Raw genomic sequence first — 15611 nt, forward strand, 5'->3', positions numbered from 1 at the left:
TCAGTAGAAGAACCATATGTGAGGCCATCTGAAAGAAATCTTTGCCCTTTTCAAGATAAATATGAAATATATATATATATTCACAAAAAGACTGATGATATCTATTAGATATACATTTTAACTAGTGCCAATGCTAGAATTGTAAAGATAGAATTAAAGCAACAGTACATATTTAAAACAAACTTTTAATACCTGAAATCTAAGATTTTTATTCTCTTGTTCTAAATTGCATTTATAATACTCCATTTCTTTTAATTTGTATTCCATATCTGACAGTGTATGTCGTAGAGAAAGATTATTTTCTTCCAATGCCTGGCATTTTGAGTTTGAATCTTGAAGTCCTTGCTGTAAGGAAGACACAAATACAAAAGACAAATGCATTTTATCTTTTGAGGGGAGTGCTCTTTTAATTGATTGATTCATTAAAATCAAGCAAATATTTGTACATGCCCATTTACTTACATTCTTAGTTTTAGCTTTTATGTTAAATCAGTCATGTAATATATTAGTTTCGCCCTTAGTCTCGTTTCACTATCTTATGTGAGAAGCAATCAATATGAGCTAGTTTTCAGTGTTTCAATTTAGCCTTCAGATTCTTACTACTATTTGACAATATTGTAGGTATCAAAAAAAAGATCATGTGCCTGGTACACATGTGACAACTAGCATCTAAGTAAGAATTCAGGACAGTCATAAGAGTGAAGATTAAGAAGGGGTGATCCTTAGTGATTCTTTACAATTTTCTAGGAATTATCTCTATTCAGAAATCTGGAAGACTCCATTAGAGCTCATATATTAATTTATTGTTCATGATACATACACAAGTTAAAATCTATAAATGCTGTTTTAATTAAAACAGTACTACATTATCTAATACTGAATTTAGATTTTCAGTGTTGATGTAATTTTTATCATTACCCAACAATAGAAATACCTGTGATTGCATATATTTTTATTTAAAGTATGTAAGTTTACTAGTCATTGGAAATACCTAAAGCTAGTCATTTCTCATATGAACACATTGTTTTATCATGTTTAAATTCCATATGAATTGAATCTCTAAACTATAATATGCAAGTGACTGTACATATAAAAAGTTATTAAGCTAGTTTTTCATCAACAAATGTATCAACTTACTTGTTGCTGGCGATTATTTGCTCTCACTGATGCTAAAAGTTCTTCATACTCTTTTATTTGAGATTCTTTGAATGCCAAGTCCTTCTCAAGTCTTATCTTGTCATTTTCCAGTGACTGAAAGCATGTTATTTATTAGGACTCAATTATAGAAACTTACCAATATACATACAAAGACTTGTTTACAATGAAAGATTTACAAAACACTTTTCCCATTTGTAGTTCCTTAATAAAACAGAATTCTTGAAAGCTAAGCAAGATACAGTTTTAAAATGATTGAAATTTTAAAACTGTCTATTGAAATGAATATATAACTCATTTCAATGAAGCAAAATCTTCTGAAATATTTAAATGTTTATTTATAAATACTCCTTGTTAATTTCAGCAGATAGTGCCTTTTTAGGTTAAAGTTTAACTGTATTCATTAGAGGCATAAAAGTATACCCCCAAACACTTAAAAGTTCTCAAGGAGTTAATTTTATTGAAAGTATTTTGAATATATCTAACTGTTGATTCCAGGAACAATTAAAATATAAAATATAAAAGAATAAATTCTTAGAGAATTTTTCAAGTTATGTTTGGTGACAAGTTAGGAATATGCTTAATTGTACAGAAAAGGGGGAAGTTCCAATTCAATGAGACAGATTTTTCTAATTCTGCAGGATATTCCCTGAATTTAAATATTAATCACCTTCATCCTAAACTAAATCATAAATGCATGAACAACATAATTTTATTTACACAATGGACAGTTTCTCCTGTTTCATTGTTAATTGACTATATCAATAAAGTAAATTGGCTATGTCTCGGTAAGAAAAATCTTATGCTCTATTAAAATTTTTAAAAGTATATTAAATGGTTCATTTCTGTTAAGAAATTAAGAATTGGAAAAGATTTGGAAAGAAATCAAAATAAATCTTACTGTCAAGTCATTTTGAAGATGTCCAAGCTCCTCCCTTATGTTACTGAATGTTGATAGTATTAGCTGGAGTGACTTATCAGATATATTCCTCATCTACAGGAAGAAAATAACTGATAGCTTATCTTTACTAGCATTTAAAAATAGGTAATATAGTATACAGAAAATCACTTTCAAGTGGATTGGTTTATTTTTGTTTCTACCAGCAAACATATTTACAGTTTTATTTGTGATATGATAGTATTGATGTGACTCAAAGCATTTTGTTGATAATGTATTTAAGTAATTCAAGCAATATTCCTAAAAAGATCACAGCTAGATATTTAGAATAAGGATTTATTATATTTTTCATGAGAAAGTATCATTTTTCTCAAGAGGTAGAATTCCATCAACAAAGTCTTTATTATGTTTGAGTAGATGAGACAGTCAAACTTCAAGTAATAAAATAAATTTCCCTAAGTTTGCAGTCAAGGGTATGGGTTGTGCCTAAGGTGAGGAGAATATAATACTAATCAAGTTTAACTTTGAAGTACAAAATCATCTGTAATTTTAAAGACGAGAGAGAGGAATGTTTTATTCTCATTTAATGAAATGCTTTTTTTAAAAATTAAAGAAAATACTTTTAAAAGACAACTTCAACTTAAGTAAAATGGAGAAGAAACATTTCCACAGCCCTCTTAATACAAAAAATACCCCTTATGTGTTATATATGAGTATTAAAAGTCTCAGAATGGTGAAAAGAGTGAGGACCAAGTAGGATCTTTAGAAGTGAGGAAAGACACAATAATAAGTCTCTTGATTTTTTTTTATATATTATAGACTGGTGTGGGGGAAGTCAAATACAACAATTAAAACAGAGAACAGAAGACCCAATAAAAGTCTTCTATTCCTAGAGAAATGATCATGAAAGGACAGTCTAGTAAGACATAACTTTTAGACAACATCCACAGTACTCCAGTGAGACACCATAGGAAAAAAATGTCAACTCTACTCTCAAATAATCAAAGGCTGAGAGACAAGGCTAGATTTTCCCCTTAATTAGAGTCTAAGGAGCCATACCAACACCATTAACCCAGTTAGTATCAGGAAAGGCAGAGTAGAAAGAAAGATAGTTATTTCATCTTTACTGAGCAAAAATGAAACCATAAGCACTGCTGTCCGTTGATACTATGAAGGGAGGTTGGGGTTTTACTCTATTTTATCAAGAGAAGCTGAGTAGGGGAACCTAGACTTCTTCTAGCAGGCCATAAGAGATAATGCCTCTACTCTGATTTTTCAGTATCAGAGAAGGCCTGCTAAAAAATATTTGAACTATATCCATGAAAGAAAAATGACAGAATAAAAGCTGTTATCTCTAGCACTTGGAATTGAGACACCTGAAAAACAAAATGTTAGCAAAGAGAAAGAAAAGAAGTGCTATAGGAATCAATAAAGAGTAGATAGGAAAGCAAGAAATCACAAAGGAACCAGAGAACTTGAAAACAATGCAGAGGAAAAAAAAGCAGCTGGAAATTCTAACCCCCAGGTCCTGGAAATGGAAACATGTCTTCAGCAAATATAAGGTAAGCCCTGAAAGAGTTGGCAGCCCTAATGATAAACAATCAACAAACAGTAATAACTCCAACAAAAGCTCATGGTTATTGTAAGCTGCAAATAGCATGTGGGGTTTTACTCTGTAAGTTACATTTCTTACATGGCAGGCTTATGAAAGAAATTCACTGCAAGGCTTACAACATTTGGAATGATATAATCAGGGCCATTTTGAGAAAGGATTACTGTTTAAGACCAAGATGGTCCAGAAATCACAAGTCATAGAACAGCTACACTTCAGTCTCTGAGTCACCCTACCACATTGACTGGGGGTGGGGGGAGATGCCCATAGAGACACTTGTAAGGAGCAGGATAGCTAGTCTTAGGTCACCTCAGAGTAAATAGCAGCAAGCTTATGTATTGGAGGATATAGTGATCCTGTCCTCCATGGTGAGAAGCCAGGGCATCTATGTGTAGTTTTCTAAGTGGGGTGAGTCTGGAAGTACTGGGATTAAGTCTATTGCAACACATGGTCCCCCTCAATGCTTATTTCTGGGATACAACTCAGTGGTTTGTTTTAGTTCCCCATCTGACAAGGCGATCAGGGATATACTGTGGCTTAGGCATTTGTCACATCCTGGGATATTTGAAGAAAGGAACCACTGGAACAAATGGAGACACCTTACAAGTTCAAAGGCCACAAAGTTAGGGATAAGAGTGGCTTGGGGCACAGATTGGCACAAAAACTAATAGCCACTGGAGTGAATACAGCCCTGCAGCAGAACACACATCACTCAATGACCTCACCTAGCAGGAAAGGCTGGGCAGGATTCAGTACTCACACAACAAAATGTGGGTGTAGTAAAACAATAAGGCCTAGGTGTGACTCATTATCTCTCCCATATTGCTGGTGATTTTTAATGCCATTGGATCTGGAAAGTAACACCTCAATGTGGAACAATTTCTGAACTCATTGCTCTTTTTCTTTGTTTATTTGGTTTATGTGTTGTTGTGTTGCTGTTTGTGTTGTTTCTTTTCTTTTACTCTTTGATCTTTTTCTTGTTTCTTATAGTTATTACATTTACTTACTTCCATTTACTTATTTTAGTCCTTAATTTATTTTAATCACATTTTTTCTTTCTTCTGTCATGTCATCTTCATTTCTTCTTCAAATTTTACTTCTTTATCCCCCTTCCCTATCATCTACACTTTATTTATTTAATTTTAAAGATAAGATAATCTAACAAAACAAAATAGAATAAAACTGATCAAAACAATGCAATGACATTAGTACAGAACTTCAAAGCATGATACTAAGAAAACAATGGCTACCATAGTATACCTTGTTATCTTCACACTAGTTGTCCATTCCATCATGTACAGCAAAATCAAATCAAAACAAAACAGAATAAAAGCACTCAGAGCAACACTGAATGAAGCAAAACAATCAGAACAGAACAAAACAAAATGGTGAGAGCTATATTGGACCCCAAAACAAGATAGAAATTTCATATTTGCTATACTAAATACTATTATCTGCCAACAGACGCTTAGACCACTGGCCCAGGCCTGCAAAATCAACTAAACAATACAAGCATTCAGTTGCTTTCCTTACCTCAGTTGCTATCAACTCAGCCTGTCCTTTAAACCAGTTGGTTGCTTACAGGGGAGTGCAAGGGGCTCTGAGGGAGTGGCATGGGGGTGTTGATTCTCAGCCCACAGGCTCACAGGAGGTGCTATCTGACTTTTCTCTTCCTGCCCTCCCCCCCACCCTGGACTGAGTGGCTTACCAGAAAGTCTGTCTAGTTGGCTTCTTGGTGGGGTCCTCCCAGTCCCAGCATGACTGATTCTCTATCATCTCCATTTTTATTGTTGAGATCATTAAAAGCTACATTGAATTTTAGTTAATTTATGCTATTATCACTGATTTATAATTGTTAACAGTAACATAGTTATTGCTTTTAGAAGATATTTGCAATATGTCAATATTTAGTATGACTTTGCAACTATATTATTATTGCAGACCTCTTCTATTATTAAGGAGGTTATAGTTGTAGTCTTATAAATTTTGATGGCATGAATATCCAGTATGTTCATGATACTGTTATTATTGCTGATTTCTATTGCTAATGGTGGCATAGTTGGAGTTGGTATTTACTGTATGTCAACATCTGATTTGCCTTTGTGATAGCAATATTACTGCAATTTGTTTATTTCTTTCTGTGTGTTGCTGGAGATTGAGTCCATAGAAGACGTTTGGACACAAAGAAAACTCTCAAATATTATATCAAGTAAGTTGAAGATAAGTATAAACCACCAAAGCCAACATTATATGGAGAAAGAATCTAACCAAAGACATCACCATAGTATTGACAGTGTTTCTGCACAAAATTATCTTCAAGTTGTGGCACAAAAACAATATAAAAATAAGAATTCAAGTAAGAAGATATTTGCAAAACTCCTTAACTCTCTAAGAATAGAAGGAAGTAGAAGCAGCTACAGGCAAAGAACTCAAATACTAAATAGTCAAAATGTTTGGAGAGATCAAAGAAGAAACATGTATGTAAATTCAACAGGTGACATATGTAAACAGAAATTAGTTAATAAAATGTTCAGTGAGGTTAAAGTAGAAACAGATAATGTTGACTGAGTTAAACAAGATAATACAATATATAAATTTTGGTAAGTAATTAGAAATTGTGAAAAGAAACCAAGCAGAAAATCAGAATATAAAAAGCTCAAGAAAGCATGGAGTATCAAGGAATGTCAAATGTGAAAATACAGTGTTGGAACTTGAAGACAAGATTGATACAATAGGTCATGTACTCTAGGGCATCTTGAAAAGCAACAAGAAAACATAGAAGCTGAATTCAATAGCTGCTAGCTGAGAAAAAGGTAAAAACAACCTCTAAATTATAAAAATAAATGCAAAATTAGAAAATGACTAAAAAGCTACAAAAATTATTCACTGAATAAAAGCAGATAATTGTTCAAATCTAAAGAAAGGATTCAATATTCAAGTATAAAAGACATGTAGAACTCCAAATCACCACTACCAGAAAAGGAACTCTCTATAACACAATCATAATAAAAATTCCATAAATTCAACCAAAAAATATTCAGAAAGAACATTTCCCTGCAATAAGAGTATTTCTCTGCAAATAAGACCTCACTGAAAACTAAGTCCTAGCATGGTTGTTTAGGATGCTTGTGATATAAACACTACCCTACCAATATGTTCCATTTAATACCGTCAGCCAGACAGATGCATTAAGTCTACTGCAACACATGATGGAAGTACTGAATTATAAAATAATGATTTTAATATCTAATTAAATATGAATAAATATTATTGACATTAATACTTAAATTACAATACAGATTACCATCAAGTATTTGTAAATATATAAGGGGGTACTTTTGGGCAAGAGGTGAACTACTCTGTTAAACAGATGAACTTGAGATTTATTGCCAGGTAACCAGAGTACAGACACAATACAAGAATAACATGTGCACTTGGTAATGAATAGATATGGTTGTGTCTAGCATGAATCTTCACAATCCAATACTCTGTGTGTTGTAATGGATGTACTTAACGCACTTACGTGAAATAAACATTTTCTGAATTTTGTGGTTAGAATTTTGGATGATTTTGTGTGGACTATTATTCTTACCTTTCATGATTTTATTACTACTCCTAGCTCATAATTCTTCAGTTAGTACTTGATTTAATGACACTTTGTGAAACCTAGCCTCCAAGATGCTGTAATTTGGATGAAGAATTCATGAGATAAAAATCACTTACAGCTGTGTTCCCGATGTACTATGAGCAGGCTACATGGACACAAAATGCTCATATAGGCCACTCTATTCCTGGACAGGAGGAATTTGGGCCAATAGCTCTATGGGAAATAGAGTTGCAAGAAATTCAGGCCAGAATTTGAGGTTTGGGGAGTTATTACAATTTTCCCGAATATGACATGACTGTATTTGAATGAATGTAGATTTTCTTGTACATGAGTAAATGAATAAATGCAGATTGTTTTACATGATTAAATGTAAATTTACATGACTATATTGTAAATTGTTATATATGAAAAATAAGACATTCTCTGAAAATAAGCCATGTTGTATCTTGGCTTGTATCTTTTGGAGCAAAAATTAATATAAGGCTTATTTTGGGGGAAATACAGTAAGAAAATTTGTTATCTAAATACAGAAAAACAAATCTAGACCCATATCTCTTAATATGTACTGAAATGAAGTAAAAATGGAGGAAAGATCTAGGTATAAGAACAGAAACACTAAGTCTGCTGGAAAAAATAGGCAAAACTCTTGAAGACATAGGTTTAGGCAAGGATTTTTGAAAAGAAACCCAAATGTACAAAAATAATTTCAAGAATCAATATCAAATTAAAAATTTTATACACAGTGTCTAGAGAAAACAACTAATAGAGTGAAGAGAAATGGGAAAGAAAATTTTCCAAATACTCCTGAAAGAGAGAAATAATATCTAGAGAATTAATATCTAGAATAGCTAGAATATACAGGTAAAACAAATAGGCCCTAAATAATAAATGACCCAATCAAAATATGTCATTGAAATGAATAGACACTTCCCAGAAGAAGTACAAATAAACAATATGTACATGAAAAAATGTGCAACATCTTTGGCTATTAGAGAAATGCAAACCTAAAAATCATTGATATTCTTACTATAGAAAGAATGGTGATTATCAAGAAATAAAATACAACAAATATTGGCGACCTTGTGTGAGAAAAGGAACCCTTTTATATTGCTGGTAGGAATGTAACCTAGTACAATCACTATGAACATCAATATGGAGATTTCTCACAAAATGAAAAATACAGGTTGCATTCAATCTATCTATACCTCTACTGAGTGTATTTCCAAAAGACTTAAAGACATATTACAGTGTTATACACCCATCTATGTTTATATCAGCACAACTCATAATAACTAAATTTGAAGATCATCTATATGTCCATCAACACATAAATGGATAAAGAAATGCATATGTACACAATAGATTAATACTCAGCCACACAAAAGAACAGCTTTGAGTCAATTTTAGGTAAATCGATACACTTTGAATTCATAATGCTAAGTAAAATAAACCACACACAAGTTGTTAAATATTGTAGGTATCTATTTGAAAAAACCCAAATTATAAATAATTTAAAGAGAAAACAAAAGATAGATGATTGGAAAAAAGGAAGCAGACATTGCAGATGAGAAAGGGAAATAAATGGATCAGAACCTAATAATATTTATGCACTAATTCACCAGGATGAATGTATTTATTAGGCATGATATATATATATATATATATATATATATATATATATATGACAACTTTTTAAAAAGGACGATATGCAGGTTACAAGATACCAATAATACCTTCCTTTCAAAAGAAAACATCATTCTAAGAACAAGAAAAATCTCTAATAAAAAACAAATAAATGGCAGTATAAAAATAACAGAAATATTAGAATTTTCTGTCAAGTGTTTTAAACAACCACCATATAATGCTTCACTGAAAAATTACAGACCAACATGAAACAAACAAAAAGTACAATGCCTCAAGGAAAAACAAGACTATAGAAATATTCATCAGTACCAACAACCAAATAATTGAACCAGTACCTGATAAATGTTCCATCTGATAGAGCACACATGGTTTCCAAGTGCCCTGGAACATATATCTATATATACCATATTCTAATTCATAAAGCAAAATAACTGTTTAAAACTATTTGAATTTAGAGAATGTTCTTTGACCATAGTGGCATCAAGCTAAAAATCAGCAACAAAAAGCAACAGGGAACATCCATAAATGTTTAAAAATTAAACCATAAGCTTTTAAAAATCCATAAGTGAATTTAGAAATGAAGGGAATTAAAAATACACAGAACTGAAATAAAGTGAAAACAAAACACAACAATTTTTTTCAGGATAGCAAAAGTTGTGAAAGGAGAGAAACTTATAGCGCTAATTGTTATATTGTAAAATGAGAATAGTCTGAAGGCAGTATCTGGAGCTGCTATGTCAAGCAACTTGAAGAAAAACAAAGTAAAATAAAAGCAAGCAGAGGAAGGAAAGAAACATCATTTCACATGTTGAGAACATTAAAAATCTACTACTTTTAGCAATTTGAAAACAAATCAATGAAAGTAAAAATAAGAAAATGACAGGGAAAACCAATGATATGGAAATACGTTTCTTTGAAAAATAATTATTAGAACTGATAAACCTCTAATAAGACTGAAGAAAAAATAAATCACATAAATAATTAGTACCACAAACTAAAATAGCGACTAGCACTGTATATTGCAATCAACTAAAAGGTAATAAGGGAACAGTATCAACAACTAGGCACATATACATATCATAGGTTTTTCAGTTTAGATGAAGTAGACAATTATTTTGAAAGAAACAAGCTACCACAAACCATACCATATGAAACAACACCATATAAATGGCCTCATAAATATGAAGGATTTGCACTTAGAGTTTTACAAAATTCCCAAGAAACAAATGTCCCAATTGGGGAGTTCTACTAAATGTTTAAGATAAAATTAGTAGTAAATCTAAAGTCTTTTCTGGAAAATTGAAGAGGCAGAACTACTTCCCAATTCTTTTTATAAAATTAGTTATATTTTAAAAAGGAACAAATTTATAAATCAATGTCTTTTAGGAATTTACATGTAAAAATTTTCAGAAAATGTTCTAAGAAAGAATCTTTGAATATATTTATTTTATTTTAAAGAGAATAAAACCAAACAAACTAAAACAGAACAAAGCCAATCAAAACAAAACAATGAAAGTGATATAGGATTTCACAAAAACATAATGGGAAATAAACAATATCTGTCATAATATATCTTATCTTCAAAATAGCTGCCCATACCATAATAGAATCCAACAAAACAAAACAGAATAAAACCAAACAAAAGAAAACAATAAAAGTGATAAAAGGACTTCAAAACAAGATAGTAGGAAATTAACAATGGGTACCATAATGCCTCTTATTATTTCCTTTGAACACATTTTGGATGGACATCATCTTCTCAGATAAAATATCCTGGATGCTTCTAAGATTCAAGTTTTAAGAATTATGTATGTATCCCATATCACTACCTCTTTATAATACTGTGTTCCTCTAAAAATATTTAAGTCTGAAAAATACTTCCTCTTGGTCAATACTTGGATGATTAACAAATGTCTAAGGACAAATATCAAACTCAGGCATTGGCATTACCAGATAAACTCAATTATTTTAGAACATTTTCTTGCAAATATATATGTACTCTTCTTCTCAGTCACATTTTGTAGGTAGCCCTCTTCATCTATTGCTTCTCCTTTCTTCATGGGAGAAGTTGCTGTCCCATTGGTCCTTCGCCTTCTACAACTTAGGAAATGCAAGGCATTTTTGTCCTTTCCATTTCTTACAACCAGTGTTAGTGTGGGTTAGTATTGTGCAGCATTTGCAAAGAAATAGACAGTAACAAAGAACATGAGTTAGGGCCAGAGAGTATTAAAGCACTGAAGAAACAATAAGGGCATTCTGTAGCAGAGAGTAACATTTCTAGATTGACTTTCTGAATTTTAAGCACTCAGGACTCGTTTTTGATGGCCTGACTAAACTATAATGCAATTAAAGTATAATTAATCCCATGAAATATGACTTTTTGTTTGGGAATTTGTTTTCTAAATTAACACGTATTCTATAGAGTATTTCTTTTATTATTTTTAGATCTTACCTGCAGAATATAGCGAATTTGCTGTTTTGTAAATTCTGACAATCCTTTAGGAATCAGTGATTCAATGTCTTCTGACTGTAAGGAAAGAGATGCATATCCATTGAACACATTATTTTTTTTAATCTTAGTTCATCCATTCACAGAACTTTACACAATGAGACATATTTATAAGGATATTTAAAATATAGTTGCTAGAAACTTCATTGCTCTTATTTTTAAGAAATTGATTGTATTGTATATGCATAGAAAGAGCAGTAAATTCCAGTCATGTTTTGGAAAAAAATTCAGGTAACCAATAAAATGTTTCATTTTTATTTTATAAAAGCAATTTAAGGTTAGGGGGAGGGTTATAGATGAATTATAGAATGCTTTCTTGCCTAGCATGCACAAGGCATGAGTTTAGTCCCCAAAACTGAAAAAAAGGCAATTTTTGAAATCGCCTATTAAATTCCATTAAACACATCGTTAATTGTATATCTCAATAACTAGAAGTTGTTTTATGTGATATATATGATATTTTTGAAGTTAAAATTTTAAATAATGCAGACATTGGGGAAAATTAAGATACTACAGGGCTTCTTAATAATTTACAAAGAACTGTCATGGCTTTTGAAGGATTATATTATATCAATGTTGGTAAACTTCAAGTAATTTTAAATGAGAAGTTGAAATAAGTACTTTTCAAAAATTTTCTGGATTTACTGAATTATTTTAGTAATGCAGTGCATTAACACACATTGGAATTAAGATTAAAAATTAACTAAAAGGTGATTGTGCTTTTTCTTGAATTGGAATCAGTTTTCTCTACTTAATTAGTTATCCCATTAAAATAAATTTTTTAAAATGGCACACGTAAAAAGCATTTAAAGTGCTGGCACAAGAATTTGAAGCATATTTTTTTTTTTTTGTATTTTTCGTTTTTATCGGTACCAGGGATCGAACTCACAACTGCCTGCTTGCAAGGCAGGTGCTTATGCCGTTGAGCTAAATCCCCAGCCCCGAATTTGAAGCATATTAAAACTAAATTTGCTGTTTGTTTAGTAGATTGTGTAGATTTCAGCTTTCTAAAGCAGAGAATATGTAATCAAAGAATATTTAAATCTTGTGCTAAAATTGAATCCTAAAGTGCTAGATGATAAATCAAATTTTTGAATGACTTTTTATAGCCACTAGAAAAAATTAAATGATGGTTATATTATTCTAAAGGCAAAATAATAATTACTTCTTTCATCAACTTGTGTTTTCAGTCAAATAAATGTACTAAATTAAAATATTAGCTAGCTATCAAAATCTATATTTGACTTTAAATATTTTTATACTTACTGTATCAGTAGACTCAAATTCCTGTTTGCTGTAAGAATAACAAAAGAGACAGTCTTAGGAAAACTTACTCACTGATCACACCTACATACAATGCTGTTAATTTTATATTTTCACTATATCACAATAGTACTGATTACATTTATAATTGCAAAGAAAAATAATGCTATCTAAAATGGCACTTTTAGTTAATGTGATTTTAAAAGTTTCCTGCACTAGTTGATTTACTAAAAAGGAACAATATTTAAGTAAAATAATAAACTATACAGAATTGCTTATTATACCTATTACCAAAGGCTGATTTGAGGCTAAATGTAGAAGTCCTCAGTGCTTGGCAATAAATACTACTTGGATGAAATGAAATAAAAACAATCTTTTTCACTAATTCTACCTCATTTATTCTCCTGTGTTACTCTCATTTGATATCAATTCCAGCTTTTCTTTACTATCTTTTCAAGTTATTTATACTCTATGAAAAAATCTAAATTTCTGTACTACTAACTCATTCAATGTACACTATGACAGTAAAAAAGCCTGAAGGGTATTTAAAAATTTATATAAGGCCAAACTTTAATCAAAACAACCAAAATTCTAGTTGGATAATATAATTTCTGATATCAAGAAAAGTGCTTAGATATACGGATTTAGAGGCCATGCTACATTTTTGCTAAATGTAGCCAAATGCTTTAAAATGGTTAGTGGTCATAACAGACGGGAAGCTACTTCTTCTGGAATGGTGAAAATGAGAAAAGATTTTGTCTTTTCTAATTTGTCGGGCAACAGAGACTCTTTTATTTTAATCTATTTTCTGTCTCCACACTTAGTGGAAAAATTTGTCTAATATATATATATATATATATATATATATATATATATATATATATGGTTAGTAGGTTTCTCAGATAAATAAGAAAAACCCTGTACATTACTAACAAAAACAGACTAAGACTTTTTTTGTTGTTTTATTTTATTTTTTGAGACAGGATTGCACATTATAATCCTGACAGGAATACTCACTATGTATTCCAGACTAGTCAATTTTATGGTTGTCTTCCTGCTTCAGGCTCCTGAGTACTGGGATTGCAGAAAAGCACCAGGTAGAATAAGACAACTTCAGTACATTAGCACTTAAATTTACTTTTAAATAATTGTTTATGAGTACTAAATTTTTTACAGAGATAAGTGGATCACTATTGCACAAAGCCTCTTATATATTTATAAAAGTATGCAGGTTAGTGTATAAAAACGTGTTGACATTTCCATTTGTCAAAAGCATGACTATATATATATATATATATATATATATATATATATGCAATTGCTTACATGTATGCATGTAATATGTTTTCTGTCAATCAAAATAGAAATTTTGGGGAGGTTTAGCAAAAAATACTTCCTATTTTTTATGCTTTATTGAAGTAACAGCATGTATATATTTGAAGCTAAAGCAAGTTAAAAGCACAAAACACAATGCAGCTTCAAAGTAGCTATGCATCAATATTAACAGAATTTAAGATAATATCAATAATTTCGTGTGTAAAAATACTAATCTTTCTCCTAATTTCAATGTTAGTTCAGTGTATATGTTCCTAGTCACTTGCTTCTTTGTGTAAATAGGGATATAAAATAATAAATAAAACAAGGAGCGATAAATAATTGTTTAATACTAGAATTTTAACTGTTAATCAAAATTGTTCCATACGGAATCATCCTTAATTCTGACCTTGCAGCCCATTTATTTTTGAACTGCACTGGGAAATAGATGAGTGGCAACCAAAGCAAGGAAAAAAGTGGAAACAAAGAGAGCAGATCAGGAAAACAGAAACTTTAGTGGCTATTGTATCTCCATTTAGCACTGGGAGATGTTGGCAAGGAAATCATTGGGCAAAAAAGCCAGAGTCACTCACACTATATGTTACTTCTTGGAAAGGAAGAACTTAAATGAGGAAAAAACAAGAAAAGAAAGAGACTGAAGGGTGGGAGATCAATAAAGAGAAAGAAATTTACAGCCTTCTGACAAATGAGAATTCTTGAGCACCAAAGTTTTATGAGTTTACCCTGGAGTGTTTACTAAATATGGCATAATTTAAACTCCTTCCTAAGTTATTCTTTCTTCTAATAAGAACAAGACAAAAAAACCATATTTAAGTCTAATTATATAAAGCTTATTGAGCAGCTGCTTTAACAAGATTGTATATTCTAAACTCTTGGGCAATGCAAAATACAAATAGTATCGCACTCTATACTTTGTACAAACATTAAGTATTCTGAGGCAAACTTTAAACACTATAAAATCAGTCCTAACCCTGTATCCTTTTCAAATTTAATGATGTAAATAATTAGTAGTTCTTTAAACTTGTGTTCAGTATCTTAAACTATTTGTCTGACATTAAATATTATTGACAATTTAAGTGATTTGTGTAAAGAATAAAGGCTACCAGAGTGTAGGTTCTAGTTCCATCTATACGTATTATATATGTATACATAATTAGATAGTCTTTATGATATTATGTAACATTTGTATGCATATTTTAAAATGCTTATTAATAATTCATATGCAATAAAATGTATAGTACATGAAATTAACATAATATACAAAGTTTATACATAATGTATAACATATTAAGTATATATTAAACACCAGCTTCCATATATTAAGCATATATAAGTAGAAGATAAACAGTGGGGAATTGGCAGTGGGACTGTATCTTACATCATAAACGTAGTATCTTAAAACAAGTCCCATTATACCATGTGTGTTTTTAATTAATGCTCAAAAAATTGCGCATGTTTAGGGATATAATGCCATATTTTGATGCATGTATCTGTTCATTAAATACTGCATAATATTTAAGTAAGAGTAAACATTTACTTCCTTGAACACTTACTTTGTGCTAAAAACTTCCAAAATACTTTGTTACAG

The 15611-nt window shown here is 30.9% G+C and overlaps 1 protein-coding gene across 1 annotated transcript in view; it reads right to left on the minus strand.

The window, feature by feature from the left end:
- Pof1b (POF1B actin binding protein) overlaps nucleotides 1-15611 on the minus strand; it is a 92150-nt gene that overhangs the window by 13237 nt on the left and 63302 nt on the right. Inside the window, exons 8-12 of the mRNA XM_063246158.1 lie at nucleotides 12692-12719; nucleotides 11369-11443; nucleotides 2057-2149; nucleotides 1138-1251; nucleotides 193-345 (exon numbers count right to left, since the gene is read on the minus strand). Of these exons, the coding sequence (XP_063102228.1) occupies nucleotides 193-345; nucleotides 1138-1251; nucleotides 2057-2149; nucleotides 11369-11443; nucleotides 12692-12719 (463 nt within the window). The remainder of the gene's footprint in view (nucleotides 1-192; nucleotides 346-1137; nucleotides 1252-2056; nucleotides 2150-11368; nucleotides 11444-12691; nucleotides 12720-15611) is intronic.

The sequence above is a fragment of the Cavia porcellus genome, unplaced genomic scaffold (genome assembly GCF_034190915.1).
Source record: "Cavia porcellus strain 051 isolate PalLab524CR breed Dunkin Hartley unplaced genomic scaffold, mCavPor4.1 scaffold_3, whole genome shotgun sequence".
NCBI classification, from domain to species: domain Eukaryota; kingdom Metazoa; phylum Chordata; class Mammalia; order Rodentia; family Caviidae; genus Cavia; species Cavia porcellus.